Genomic DNA, 13,615 nt, shown 5'->3' with positions numbered 1-13,615 from the left:
AACGGCTATTTGTTAATATCTCTCCACACGGCTTCTCTATAAACGCTTACATTTCTTTCATATAATTTCTGTGGCATAGTGGATCATAAGACGAGGTTCAAAAAGCTCTGATACCAAATGATACATAATGATCACTTGTCACAAATGGAAGGAAAAGGCTTCAAGAGTTTAGCTAGAGGAATCAAGAGATAGCTAGAGAAAACATAAATTGCACATCAATGTATCTTTTATACGTTCAAGGAAAGAATTGAAAATGATTTGGCACCCACCAACAATTCAAGCTCGTAAGTGCCTACTAACTTGCTACCACTAGTTCGAACTATTTCCCAACAAACAAACCCCTTACCACTGTAATCAAAATCGCCGGAAATACACTCCTATATTTTGTACAAAATCCCAAAAATGTCTTAGTCTTCAAACTAGCATAGTACACTCTTTTTAAGGAGAAAAAAAAAAGTAAAATACGTTAATTTGGATTTAAAACGACAAATATTTTCTATTTTTGCATTTTAAAAAAAAAAAACTAATATATCTACCAAGAACAAATATTATATAAGTAAAACCAGTTCTTCTAATAAGAAAGAGTAAAAGGACTAAAGATTAAATAAACTAGTTAAGCCCTGTAAAAGACAAATGTTGGATAGCAAGTATCCCGTTTTCCTCCCTAACAAAAATGCTGCACAATAGATTAGTGAAACCGTAAGAAATAAATAGAGGGCCATAAGATTGATCTATCTTTTACATTTCAGCAAGTTCATTCCTATTTTCTAGTGAATTTCCAATAATGTATGGAATGGAAGCTATGCCCTCTTGATATGCAAGAATTGGATTGTTATTACCTCCCAATTAGCAAATATACATAGCACTTTTCTGTTTTTCCCTGCCTAAGAGGTAGACCTAAAATGCTATATAAGATCTACGCGTTAGTGCAAGAATGTGAGAATTTACACTAATGACAATTCATTGATTACCAATTATGACTTTTCCCCGTCGTTCAAGCTCATACAGCATGAGAAGTGCAGCCGAATCTTGTGAACTTTTCTTATCAGCTCTTTCATCCCCAGTAAGCTCTATCAAACCATAGTCGGGTATGGTCAACGAGATTTGAGATGCAAAAGTGTTGTAAACCTTCCTTTTATCAGACCCTTCGCCGCATTCAATCAGTGACCTGTGCATACCGGAATTTACACTCAATATGCGAAAAACTTGGAAACAGTTTGAGAAAAAAAAAAACAAGAGGGAAAAGAACTGGTTGGCGGATAAGCTGGTTTTACTTACTTGGATTTACGCTCTGTTGACTCCAAACTAGGCATAGGCCACTGCAGTTTTTTGCACAGTTCATAAAGTGATTGACGTGGTCCACCCTTTTTCATGTTGATTGGCCCAATTGCTGCCAAGTAAAACGGAGAAAAGCATTAATCCAAAAGTTTAAGGAGATGAGCATCAGCAGACCTTAGCAAAACTGATTTTTCTTCAGTCATCTAACTTTGAGAAAGATTTTGTCAAATCAAAGGGTGGGGAGCTCGGTTACAATGGTTTATAAAGATATGTGAGTTTTCATGTTAAAAAGGCTAAATACTTTGTTAAAGAGAGAGAGTTGAGGAGGCAAAGCAATGTCTGGATATTCCAGGGTCAAGCACTTGTCTTCTCTTGATTAGGCAACACTATCCTTGTGTGACTGATTATTTTATCTAAGAGTGCCATAAAACAAAGAAAAGAAGGAAAAAAGAATATAACAAAAGAAATGCAGGGGTACATTAAAATTCAAATCTCTAAGGTAGATAACCGTTATTTTCACACGAGAGTAATTTTCAGAAATTCTGGAAAATGCCACAAGACAAATTTCAATCCAAGTGCTGTAACTTCTGTTGGATTCACAAAGAGACGGGTGCCAATTCACCAAGGAGGCAGGAGGATGCTGGGGCTTTTCACATTGTAATAGAAAGCAATCGATAGAATATGCAGGATATTTTCTTTTCAATCAACCAATCTTAATACCTTATAAATAAAAGTAATGCATAGTTAGCAACTTAGCATACTCAGAAAAGTTACTTTTCAGCATATAACGAGTTAAACCGAAATGTAGCAAATTGTAATAGAAAAAAAGGAATTTACACTTGACTTCTATCTGCTGAGCTATAAATCCTCAACACTTTAATATATATTCAGTAGTGACACAGAATGGAAAAGAAAGCATAATCACCCTACACAATGCTTTCTCCACTACGCACCTAAAAAGGATTTCCTCTCCTAAATTCTGTTATATCACTTCTTCTGAGAGGGGGTATTGGCCCGTGAATAGTGGAAGGTGTAGGAGCAGGCGCAACCTTTGGTAGGATTTGAAAACAACACCTAAATATGCAGGCAGAGCTGCGACTATTAGGCTGCAACGCCTATACAATGCTACATCATTACTAAATTTCAAATCTGATGGACTCTTCAGGGATATCATTTGAAGTTTGTGAGTATCACCACCACAATGCTATTCCCTTTCAAACGGGCATAATAAACTAACTATAGAATATTATGTACTTTCCAATCCTAAGAATACTTGACCTAATTACGTACAGCCCTTTCCAAAAGGTCTGACCCCTTCTCCTCAAATAGAAGCCTTCAGCTTTTACTTCAATATTTATTCTTAATGAGACTAACTTCAACTGACTATACTTTTAATATTTGTCTGTTATCTGAAATACTCTCAATCTTGCTCCAGTTAACAATGTACGTAATCCTTCTTCTTTAATCTTGCTGAGGAATCAAGCAAAGTCATCTATCTTGAAATAGAGGGATATGTATCTAACTAGACATAAAGTAAAACAATATTTAGTCTGATTAAACTTTAGCTTCTTTATACTACACTACAAAATAGATATGGCGTAGAAAATCAAATGAAGTGATAAGCGTTGGATGGGTATGTTGGTACAGAAGAGGATGGCAAGTTTAACATTTTCATAAAACTGGTATAAGAAGATCAATTGTCCTGAAAAGCTTCCCAAGACTTGGGCTGAATTCAATATTTAAAGGAAGAAAGTGCAAGAAAATACCAATTGCTACAGTGTGCATACCTTGGATGTCCTTATTTGAATTACAAGCACTGCTAGGTTGAGCTTTGGCCGTCTCTAATTTCAAAAGTATTGTCTTTTGCTTTTTGCATGGAGCCATAGCAGGACATGTATTATTCGCTTGGCTGCAGATGTCACCATCAGAGCCTAAAGAATGTGGCACATCAACAAGGCTGGTCTCTTGTTTCTTTTTCTTGGATGAAATTCCTTTATACTGTTGTTACAATATGAGGGTAAAATAATGTCAGAAATAACTTAATCCAGAGCTTGGATAATCGGTAATCCATAACTGAAGAATTTGTTTAATCCATCCATATGGAAACTGTCATCTAGCTCAACATTAATTGTAACGGCAATGCCAGAGAATAAAGTCGTCTTATCGAGCAATGTTTTTGTTCCAATTTATTAAACCATGTAATGGTCAATTTGAAATTGATATTTATGCAATGTAAATGCATGCAGGCACGTGAAAACTTTATCAAAACAATTCTTTAGCATCTTTACAGATTTCATAAACATCAGAAAGTTCTCTTTCCAAATTTGGAAAAGTTGCAAAGCTTAACTCAAATAAGCTAAAAAGGGCAGCCCGGTGCACTAAGCTCCCGCAATGCGCGGAGTCCGGGGAAGGGCCGGAAATAAGCTAATTCTGAGAAAAAAAACTAGTTAATTACACATTCTCTTTTCAGTTATAGTACTTCGATAGACATGAGGCAACTCGGAAAACAACCAACTCATTGGTCTCCACTTGAACCAAATAAGCAACCAACTCATTAGCTTATTTCTTAACTCAAATAAGCTAATTCTGAAAAGAAAAAAAAAACACCTAGTTAATTAAGCATTCTCTTTTCAGTTATAGTACTTTGATAGACATGAGGCAACTCGGAAAGAAACCAACTCATTGGTCTCCACTTGAACCCAAGAAACGGAAAAAAAATTCAGAAACAAAACAAAAGAACAAGAAGAATGCCTCAATGACAAGAGAGTTAAACATTGCAACATCAGTAGTTGCAATGGTAACTTTCACGAACAAAAGCACATTTCTTCTTCTTATCTTTCTTACCACATTACCTAAGGCTGTTTCTACCATGTGAATAATGACCCATTAATTAAAAGGACCAAACATAGGATAAGAATCATCTTCCTGGCTAAGACATACCTCTAAGTCCTTCAATAATTTCAGAGCTGCTTGCCCCTTTGCATTTTTTCTAGTTTGTCCACATCCCTCAGCAACCAGCAACTCATCTTTCAGCTGTAACCTAAGCTCTGCATGCACAGTATCCCCCTTCACCATGCAATGGTCTTTCAAGAAGTAGCCAAGAGAGTCACACAATTCTATGAGCTCACGCAACGGAGGTAGTTCGAGCTTATCAGGAGTCACGATGGGAGATAATAGTGGCTTGACGATCTTCCAAACTTCATCCAGGTTAAGCTTAGTATCAATAAGTATTGCTCCAGCAATACTCTCCACCAAGTCTCCAAGTACCTATAACAAATTAATATCCCATGAATACAAGCAGCCTGCTATAAAGACTTTCATATATAGCAGTGGATTAATGTAACATATGCTGAACAATGTTGTATCCTAGGAAGACATTCAAGACTACAGTTGGCATTGAGATTAATAACATATGGTTACTGTGAAATGTCCGTCGAGAAACAGTAAAGAACCTTTGGGGCTTTGTTTCCTTGGAGTGAACAAGAAACAGAGACCAACTTCACAAATGCTGATATTTCACTTTCAAGATATCCAGAGTGATGTTGAAGATGGACGTGAAGCTCCCTCTTCACAGCAGCATAAGCAAAATTATCATTATTGACAGAAGCAGAGCGCAAATCTGTCAGTTCCCCAGGATCAATATCTTTATGCTTCTGGTAAAGGTACCAGGTAATGAGAATGTCCAGTACTGAGTCGCCGAGAAATTCAAGTCTCTGCCACATACAAGAAAATAAGTCTAAAGCTAAAAACAGGCAATATCTTAAGAAAAAACTTTCTATTGGGATATATTAAAAAAAAGGGCAGCCCGGGACGGACCACAAGGGTCTATTATACGCAGAATTACCCTGCATTTCTGCAAGAGGTTGTTTCCATGGCTTGAATCCATGACTTCCTGGTCACATGGCAACAACTTTACCAGTTACGCCAAGGCTCCCCTTCAACTCTATTGAGATGTATAATCAGCATTAATTCATATTTATATCTAAATTAGGGACTATTCTTTAACCAACCTGATAATTGTAACTAACGTCCACTTCTAGCACAGTAGCATGTGTTATAGCTTCTAGTAGCAATCCCTTGACAGAAAATTTATAGGTAAGCTTCAACTCAAGGTCTTCAATATCTTTAGCTTTAGGGGTATAGGAGTAAAGAGATGCAGTTTTGATCGCATCCTCTACTAATGAAGGTTCAAGTTCAGCTTCAACACCAAGCCATTTCATCAATTTCAGGGCAGCAATAAACCCACCACCAACGTAGTATGCACCTATCAGCGCTTCGACACAGTCAGATATTGTTTTTGAGCCCATCCATCTATGTCCTCTATCACAGTGCTTCCCAACTACTACTTTGGGATCTTCAGTCAAAAATTTCTTGTCCAAAGGCACTTCTGACGTCTCAACCCCATGGTCACAAGGACAAAGCCGAAGGGAAAGCTGTCCAGGAGCAGTCCATCGGCGTGGATCAAATGCTCCATCCCTTATATAGCCCTGTAATTAGACATGTAAAGCATGATTAGAAATGGAAGTGAGAGAATAACTAATCAGATGTCAAATTATTTGAGGCATACAGGAAAAAAGGGCAATTTAAAACTGCCAGGTGGAAAGGATATAGCATCCACATTTCTTTGAGGATCAACAAAACAAGATGAATTTCAATATGCCATGACGAAAGTGCTTAAAAACCAGAAGACAGCAACCCATGGGGATTGTGAACAGGTTGATATATAAAAACGGCTTAGCCTGTAGCAAGTTCCCACCATCTAGCACCATGTCTGTCTTTTTTAAGTTAAAATGACTAGCAAACTTTTGATGCTATCAGCATCTTTGTTGTGTAAGCAAGTCTGCATAAGATCAGTTGATACCACTGAATATTTGCCCATGACTTCTCTTACAACCAAAATAGGACGAAAATTCCTGGTGAGTTCAATAATATTACAACCCCTGACTTAGAACGGTGCTTAGTTCAAGCTCTTCTACCAACTCCCAAATTTCAGCTTTGCTAATTTCACGACTTAGCTAATCCCAAATTGGCTTCAACTTTGGAGGTTTTCAACAAAAGTAACTACAAAACCAAAAAGAGACACGGACAAAGGATCAAACTGCAAGAGAGTACCCTTTTTGTGATTATTGTGGAATATCCCAATTTCCGTGATTAGATCCTCCAGCAAGGCCTAATTTTTACAATCCTCGCTGAAACCAAGTAATTGACATATTATCCAAGTAAACACTAAGAAAGCCAAGCTATTTACTGCTTATTTTCTACGATAAGCTTCAAACGGTTCGTAAAAGCTATTAACGACATTTTTGCCTTGATTTATGTGCCATAGACTCTCTTATGAATCCTAATTCATCCATCCCAAGTAATCAATCTCTTATTCATGCTAATAATAAGCAAAATTTGTTATTTACTCCCGATTTTCACTGGCAAACTTTTAATGCTTAGTATTGACTTCTTCAATTGTAGAACATTGGACTCCCCAGTGATGGTTCATTCCCTTTGGAAGAAATCTCCAATGATTGGGAAATTGGAGAATTCTTGAGTCTGAAGGGTCTTCTTAACTCTCTACCCCCACTGACTTCTCTTCCAGATTCCTTATCCTGGAAATCCAAAAAAAGAACCTTCTCTGTGAAAAGTTGTTATACAACCTAGACAAGCAGGTACTCCCTCTTAACATAGCCATGGAAAGTCTTTTCGGAAGAACAAAACACCTTTAAAAATTAAATGTTTTTCTTGGATTGTGGCATATAGAAAATGTGTCCCTCTTGATAATCTTCAAAAGAGAGACATTATTCTTTGCAACAGATGTGCTCCTTGTGAAGAGGAGGTGGAAGAAGTTAGCCATTTATTCCTCCATTGCAGCTCCTCCCAACAGATTTTGCATCTCTTTTTTGCTGTTGCGGGAATCCAATGGTGTATGCCAAATAATACAGTGGAATATTTGCTATCCTGGCATAGATGGGACCTTCAAAAATCTTCCAAAGAAGCCTGGAAAAGCATTCCTAAGGTGGTATGGTGGGTCTTATGGAGAGAAGGAAACGCGAGAGTTTTTGAAGACAAGAGGGACAATGTTATTAATCTTAAGCTCAGGTGTATGTTTCTGCTTAGTCTTTGGTGCACCAAAACTACGACATATGTTTTAGAGCCAGAAACTATAGTTGACTTTCTTAGTTTACACATATTGTAAGGTTCTCTTTTGGATGCACATTTGCCCCAACATTTCCTTAGTGCTGGTTGTTTATAATCTATTCCTTTATTACTCATAAGAAAATGCTTCATATTGACTTCTGACTTCGATGGACATAGTTCGGGATCACTCTAATTGATGCAGCCAGGTAAAGGATTGGAAAATGTGGGACAGGCAAAAGGTGGTTCTATATAGTTCTTACGCTTTTACAACTTCTATTTTATTTGAAACACTGAAATCGTTCTTCACTGGCTAAAAGAATTTCGCTCTAGCTCTCTAGTTCTTTTAGCTACCATTACATATTTTTACATGTGGAAAGTGAAAAGACATATGTGTCAGCATTGTCCCAATCGAGCACTCTCTTTTTATCGAGTTAACGAGTGAAAACACACTCTTTTTTTGATAAAGTAATAAATTCTATTATGGAGACAAAGCTTTACATACCTGCAAATGGCGACTAGTTCCCACTTTATGGAGGGTTGAGTTACAAACAGCCCATGAACGCCGATCAGATAGCTGCCCTTCATGCTTCTTGGGATATTTAAGGAAGAGGTGACAACTAACAGCATACTTCAGAACCGAGTCTCCAAGCAATTCCAGACGTTCCATGGAGAAACTCTCATTGCATCTTAGACTAGTAAGAGCTTCCAGAATCTGACCATGAAGGATATTTAGTTAGACAAAATGTCTAAGAGTTATTCAGATAGTTGAGCAAATGATAGGACGAACCAATGAGCTTGATATATGTAAATCGCCTGAATGACTTGTTATCTCTTTCCTCAACTCGCTAGCCAACATCAGGGACTCCAGACGGTGCATTAATGAGGGCAGCAAGTAGAAGGATTTCAAGATGTCTATCCGAATATCTATACCCACCAGAAGTTCTGGTGGCATGTGAACATTATTCAGCGGCTTCTGGACCACCATTTTACTATCTTTTGAATTTGTTCCACAGGAAACGCCTGCTCAAAGAATCTCTGAACATCAACTTTATGTAATCTGAAACACTGAGCTCAATGCACCTATTAGGTACAGTGACAAGTTCAATGTATATCAATTCTTTCTAAAGAACCCAGGTAAAACTTTACCAACTTTGAACTTCAAAGGTTATCTTCATTGTCAAACTTTACTTCCAATATGATTGTAGAAATGTTGCCAGAACAAGTTCAGTTTCAATTATATACATCTAAAGATATGGTGTCAGATCAGATTTTTGTAGCATGTGTTTACAAATAGTTAGAGAGTAATGTATATAGTAATATACTGGTACCGGTGTCCTACATTAGAGAGTAGGTATTAGTGTTATGTAATACTCCCTCCGTGAACCAATTTCCTTTTTAGTATGTGTCAAAAAGAATGACCAATTTCCCTATTTGGAAACAATTTACCTTTATGCAATGATTTATAGCCACACAAAACATATGTGCCTCATTTTACATCACAAATTCAAAAGTCTTCTCTCTTTTCTTGAACTCCGTGCCCAGTCAAATGGGTTCACATAAATTGAAATGGAAGGAGTATCTATATATAAATAGGGCTCAATGTAAGACAATATAATATCAATAAAATATTTCTTCCGTGCAGGGAAGAAACAGTCATAGTGCAAATATTCCAGTGATTGTTGCGTCAAAACCATTTTTTACCGGTGTTACGCATAAACCAACACCACCACAAGGTCCACCGTAGTCCCGCAACCAAACCCAACAAACCCCATCGAAAAAATCCTCCCCATGCACTTTCATGCGCCGAAAAGAAGGGGGAATTTTCCGGCGAGATCTGTACATGCGCCATGCATGTACCACCTTTCGGCCAGTTTCTTGCAAAGATTCTTCAGGACTGCTTAATCAGGAGGTGATTTCGAGCCTACCTATCCAGATTATATCAAATTCCGACCATTTTTCTATTTTTCTGGCGGAGATTTCCAGATTCCGACAATTGTTCCTATTTTTCTTCTCAAACCGAGCCTACTCACACAGCTTGTCACTTTCAGAAGACAACTTTATTTTTCCGGCAACAGATCTAAGATCCGGCAGCAACAATGATTTTTACGGCAGCTTTTCCTTCGCCTGTTTCAGCAAGTTACAGTTGATTATTTTGATATTTGGTGATAATTTACTAAACCTCTCTTCAATCCAAAGATTTATGTGGGATTTGATGTTTTTGGTTCTAAAAATACGAGTTCCGGAAGTTCAAGTGTTATCATTACTTCGAAATATGGGAAGCTCAAACTACTTAGTTTGGGTTTCCTTGGTTGAGTTGTGGTGCAAGGGTGAAAGTATTCAAGATCAATTAACTAAAAAGTCTAGAGAGGGAGATGAAAAGGCCAAAGCACTTTGAAAAGATGAATACTCAATTATATAGTATCAATGTGACGATCTATTGATTCCAGTTGATGCTCTTATTTCGTCCATTCCAAAAATGTCATTTAGTTTAGGAAAAGACTCGCACTTTATACACTAGTGACATCTCGTTTCTATGATGTGATATCGTGGATGACAAACTTGAAAAAACAAGAATGTCTACTTACTTGAGACAAGTACAGGCAGTCATGGACGACTTTGAGAAGTTGATGTTAGTTTCTGCTAGTGTTGAAAAGCAGCAACAAAAGATGTTTCTAGTTCTTACACTCGCTGAACTTTCTAATGACCTTGATTAAATACGCGACCAGATTTTGACTAGTCCGACTGTCCCTACAGTTGATGAATTATTCCCTCGATTGCTTCACCTTGTTGCAGTGCCAACAAACAGTGATCTCATCACAGACAATTGACTTCTCTGTTGTCGCATCCCAGGAAAATTGGGCATCTCCGCCTATGGAGAATAGACGAGGAGGAGGTTGTTTTGGAAGGTCTCGACCCAAGTGTTCTTATTGTACTAAGCTTGGAAACACCAGTAAGGTATGTTACTCTTTGCATGATCGACCACCTAAAAATGCTCGTGTTGCTCAAACCGAGACTGCAAGTAACTAGTGGTTTTCTTTATCTGAAGGGGAATAGAATGAATTCCTTCAGTATCGAGCAAGTAAGCAGACACCTCCACAAGTAGCCTCTATAGCTTAGATAGATACTCATGTTGCTGGCAATTTCTTTGCTTGTGTTTCCCAGTCTAGTACTCTAGGACCATGGATCATGGACTCAAGCGCCTCTGATCATATTTCTGGTAATAGGTTACTTTTGTCAAATATTGTTTATTCACAGTCTCTTCCTAATGTTACTTTAGCTCATGGAATCCAAACAAAAGCAAAAGAAGTTGGACAAACTAATCCATTATCCTTTGTCACTTTAGATTTTGTTCTTTATGTCACTGGCTGTTCTTTTAATCTTGCATTTGTTAGTCGGTTGACTCGTGCACTCCATTGTAGTATATATTTTATGGATGATTTTTTTGTTATGCAGGACCGCAGTACGGGATAGACGATTGGCACAGGGTGTGAATTACAAGGCCTTTACTACCTTGACTCACTCAATCCCTCCATAGCATGTCCAGTTACAAAGCCTCCACAAATCCTCCAAACCTAATTACAGACGTTTAGGACATCCAAGTATATCCAAGTTTCAAAATATGGTCTAGTTTGTCTATATTAGATTGTGAGTCATGTCAACTTGGGAAACAAACTCGAGCCACTTTTTCGCGTAGTGTTGAGAGTCGTGCAAAGTTTATTTTTTCTTTAGTTCATTCGGATATATGGGTTCCAAGTAGAGTCGGTTGAACTTTAGGATTTCGTTATTTTGTCAGTTTCATTGATGATTACTCAAGATATACTTGAATTTTTCTAATGAACGAGCGTTCTGAGTTGTTTTCTGCATTCCAGAGTTTTTGTGCTGAAATAAAAAATCAATTAGGCGTCTCTATTCGCATCTTTCGCAATGATAATGCCTTGGAAAAATCATCCTCCAATTTCAGCAATTTATGACTTCTCAGGAAATTATTCATCAAACATCTTGTTTGTATACCCCTCAGCAGAATGAGGTAACAAATAGAAAGAATAGGCACTTCATTGAGACTGCTAGCACATTTCCCATAAAGTCCCATGTTCCGCTGCGTTTTTGGGGCAATGCAGTTCTCACGACTTGTTATTTGATTAATCAAATGCATTCATCTTCCATCCAGAGATAAGATTCCGCATTCAGTATTGTTTCCTCAATCACCCTTATACTCTCTCCCCCCTCGTGTTTTTGGGAACACATGCTTTGTTCATAACTTAGCTCCAAAAAAAAGAAGATAAGTTAGCTCCTCATGCTCTTAAGTGTGTCTTTCTTGGTTATTCTCGAGTTCAAAAGGGATATAATTGCTACTCACCTGACCTTCCTAGGTACCTTATATCAGCCGATGTCATTTTTTGTGAGTCTCGGACTTATTTTACCTCTTCTAACCACCTTGATATATCTAAGGTCTTACATATACCGATTCTTGAGGAGTTTATTATAGCTCCTCCTCCAACCTTCGGCCACAAAAGTCTTACCCATACCGATATTTAAGGAATCTAGTGTTGCTCCTTCTAAATCTCTAACCACAAGAACACCACTCTTGACTTCTCGTCCGTGTCCAGCATCAGACCTAGTTGATTCACGTCCTGCACCTGGCCCTGTTCCTACCGCGGACTTGTCTCCTTCTAGTCCACCGATTGCACTTCGCAAAGGTATGTAGTCCACATTTAATCCTAATCCATATGACATATCATGTCAGTTTAAGTTATCATTGTTTGTCATCACCCTATTATGCTTTTGTATCTTCTTTGTCTTTTGTTTCCACCCCTAAGCCCATAGGTAAAGCATTGTCTCATCCAGGATGGCGATAGCTATGATTGACGAGATGTAAGTTTTACAAGCGAGTGGTACCTGAAGGAAAGTTCCTTCAAGTAAATTTATTGTTGGTTGTTGTTGGGTTTATGCAGCCAAAGTTGGTCCAGATGACCAGGGTTGATCGACTTAAGCCTTAAGGCCCGCTTGTTGCCATGGGGTATACTCATATATTAGGACTTGATAATAGTGATACTTCAGTCCATCTCTTTCTATCCATGGATGTTGTTCGCCATTGTCCTATCTCTATCAGTTGGACATTAAGAATGTTTTTCTTCGTGGTGATCTTGAGGATGAAGTTTATATGGAACAACCACTTGGTTTTGTTGCTCATGGGGAGTCTAGTGACCTTGTATGTCAATTGTGTCGGTCACTCTATGGTATAAAACAATCTCCTCGAGCCTGGTTTGGTAATTCCGTACAATTATTCAGGAGTTAGGCATGACTCACAGTAAAGCTAATCACTGTGTTTTATCAGCATTTTGCTTCAAATCTGTATATTTATTTGGTGGTTTATGTTGATAATACCATTATTACGGGCAATGATCAAGATAGTATCACTAGTTTGAAGCAACACCTCTTTCAGCACTTCCAGACTAAGGATCCAGGCAGATTAAAGTGTTTTCTAGGTATTGAGATCGCTTAGTCTAGCTCAGGTATTGTTATTTCACAGCGGAAATATGCTTTAGACATTTCTGAGGAGATAGAAATGACGGATTGTAGACCCATTGACACTTCAATGGATCCAAATGCCAAACTTCTGCCAGGACAGGGGAAACTTTTAGGGATCCTGCAAGATATAGGCGGCCAGTTGGAAGTGGAATTACCTCACAGTGACTAGACCTGATATTTCCTTTCATGTGAGTGTTATAAGTCAATTTATGGACTGTCCTTGTGATAGTCATTGGGATGCAGTTGTCCAAATTCTTTGCTATATAAAATCAACCCCATGCAAAGGACGGTTGTTCGAGGATCGAGGCCATCTGCAGATTGTTGGATACAGATTGGGCAGGATCACCTTCTGATAGACGTTCTACATCCAAATATTATGTTTTAGTAGGAGATAATTTGGTGTCTTGGAAGAGGAAGAAATAGAATGTGATGGCCCCCTCTAGTGCAGAAGTAGCGTATCGAGCAATGGTTGTGGCAACGTGTAACCTAATTTGGGTCAAACAGCTGCTCAGAGAACTAAAGTTTGGAGAGATTAGTCAGATGGAACTTGTGTGTGATAATCAAGCTGCCATTCATATAGCATCAAATCTGGTGTTCAATGAGAGGACTAAAGACATTGAGATTGACTGTCACTTCGTCAGAGAGAAGATACTCTCAGGAGACGTTATAAGTTCGTGAAGTC

The 13,615-nt window shown here is 38.1% G+C and overlaps 1 protein-coding gene across 1 annotated transcript in view; it reads right to left on the bottom strand.

The window, feature by feature from the left end:
* Positions 1–688: 688 nt before the first annotated feature.
* Positions 689–13,615, bottom strand: part of LOC107824932 (endoribonuclease Dicer homolog 3a-like) — a 37,136-nt gene continuing 24,209 nt past the window's right edge. The window contains exons 18-25 of the mRNA XM_016651750.2: positions 8,192–8,424; positions 7,907–8,116; positions 5,289–5,765; positions 4,731–4,991; positions 4,219–4,545; positions 3,066–3,276; positions 1,279–1,390; positions 689–1,168 (exon numbers count right to left, since the gene is read on the bottom strand). Of these exons, the coding sequence (XP_016507236.2) occupies positions 961–1,168; positions 1,279–1,390; positions 3,066–3,276; positions 4,219–4,545; positions 4,731–4,991; positions 5,289–5,765; positions 7,907–8,116; positions 8,192–8,424 (2,039 nt within the window). The 3' untranslated portion in view covers positions 689–960. The remainder of the gene's footprint in view (positions 1,169–1,278; positions 1,391–3,065; positions 3,277–4,218; positions 4,546–4,730; positions 4,992–5,288; positions 5,766–7,906; positions 8,117–8,191; positions 8,425–13,615) is intronic.

This window comes from Nicotiana tabacum, chromosome 1 (genome assembly GCF_000715075.1).
Source record: "Nicotiana tabacum cultivar K326 chromosome 1, ASM71507v2, whole genome shotgun sequence".
Lineage (NCBI taxonomy): Eukaryota > Viridiplantae > Streptophyta > Magnoliopsida > Solanales > Solanaceae > Nicotiana > Nicotiana tabacum.
The sequence above is the reverse complement of the archived record's forward strand: the minus strand, read 5'-3'. Positions and strand labels throughout refer to the sequence as shown.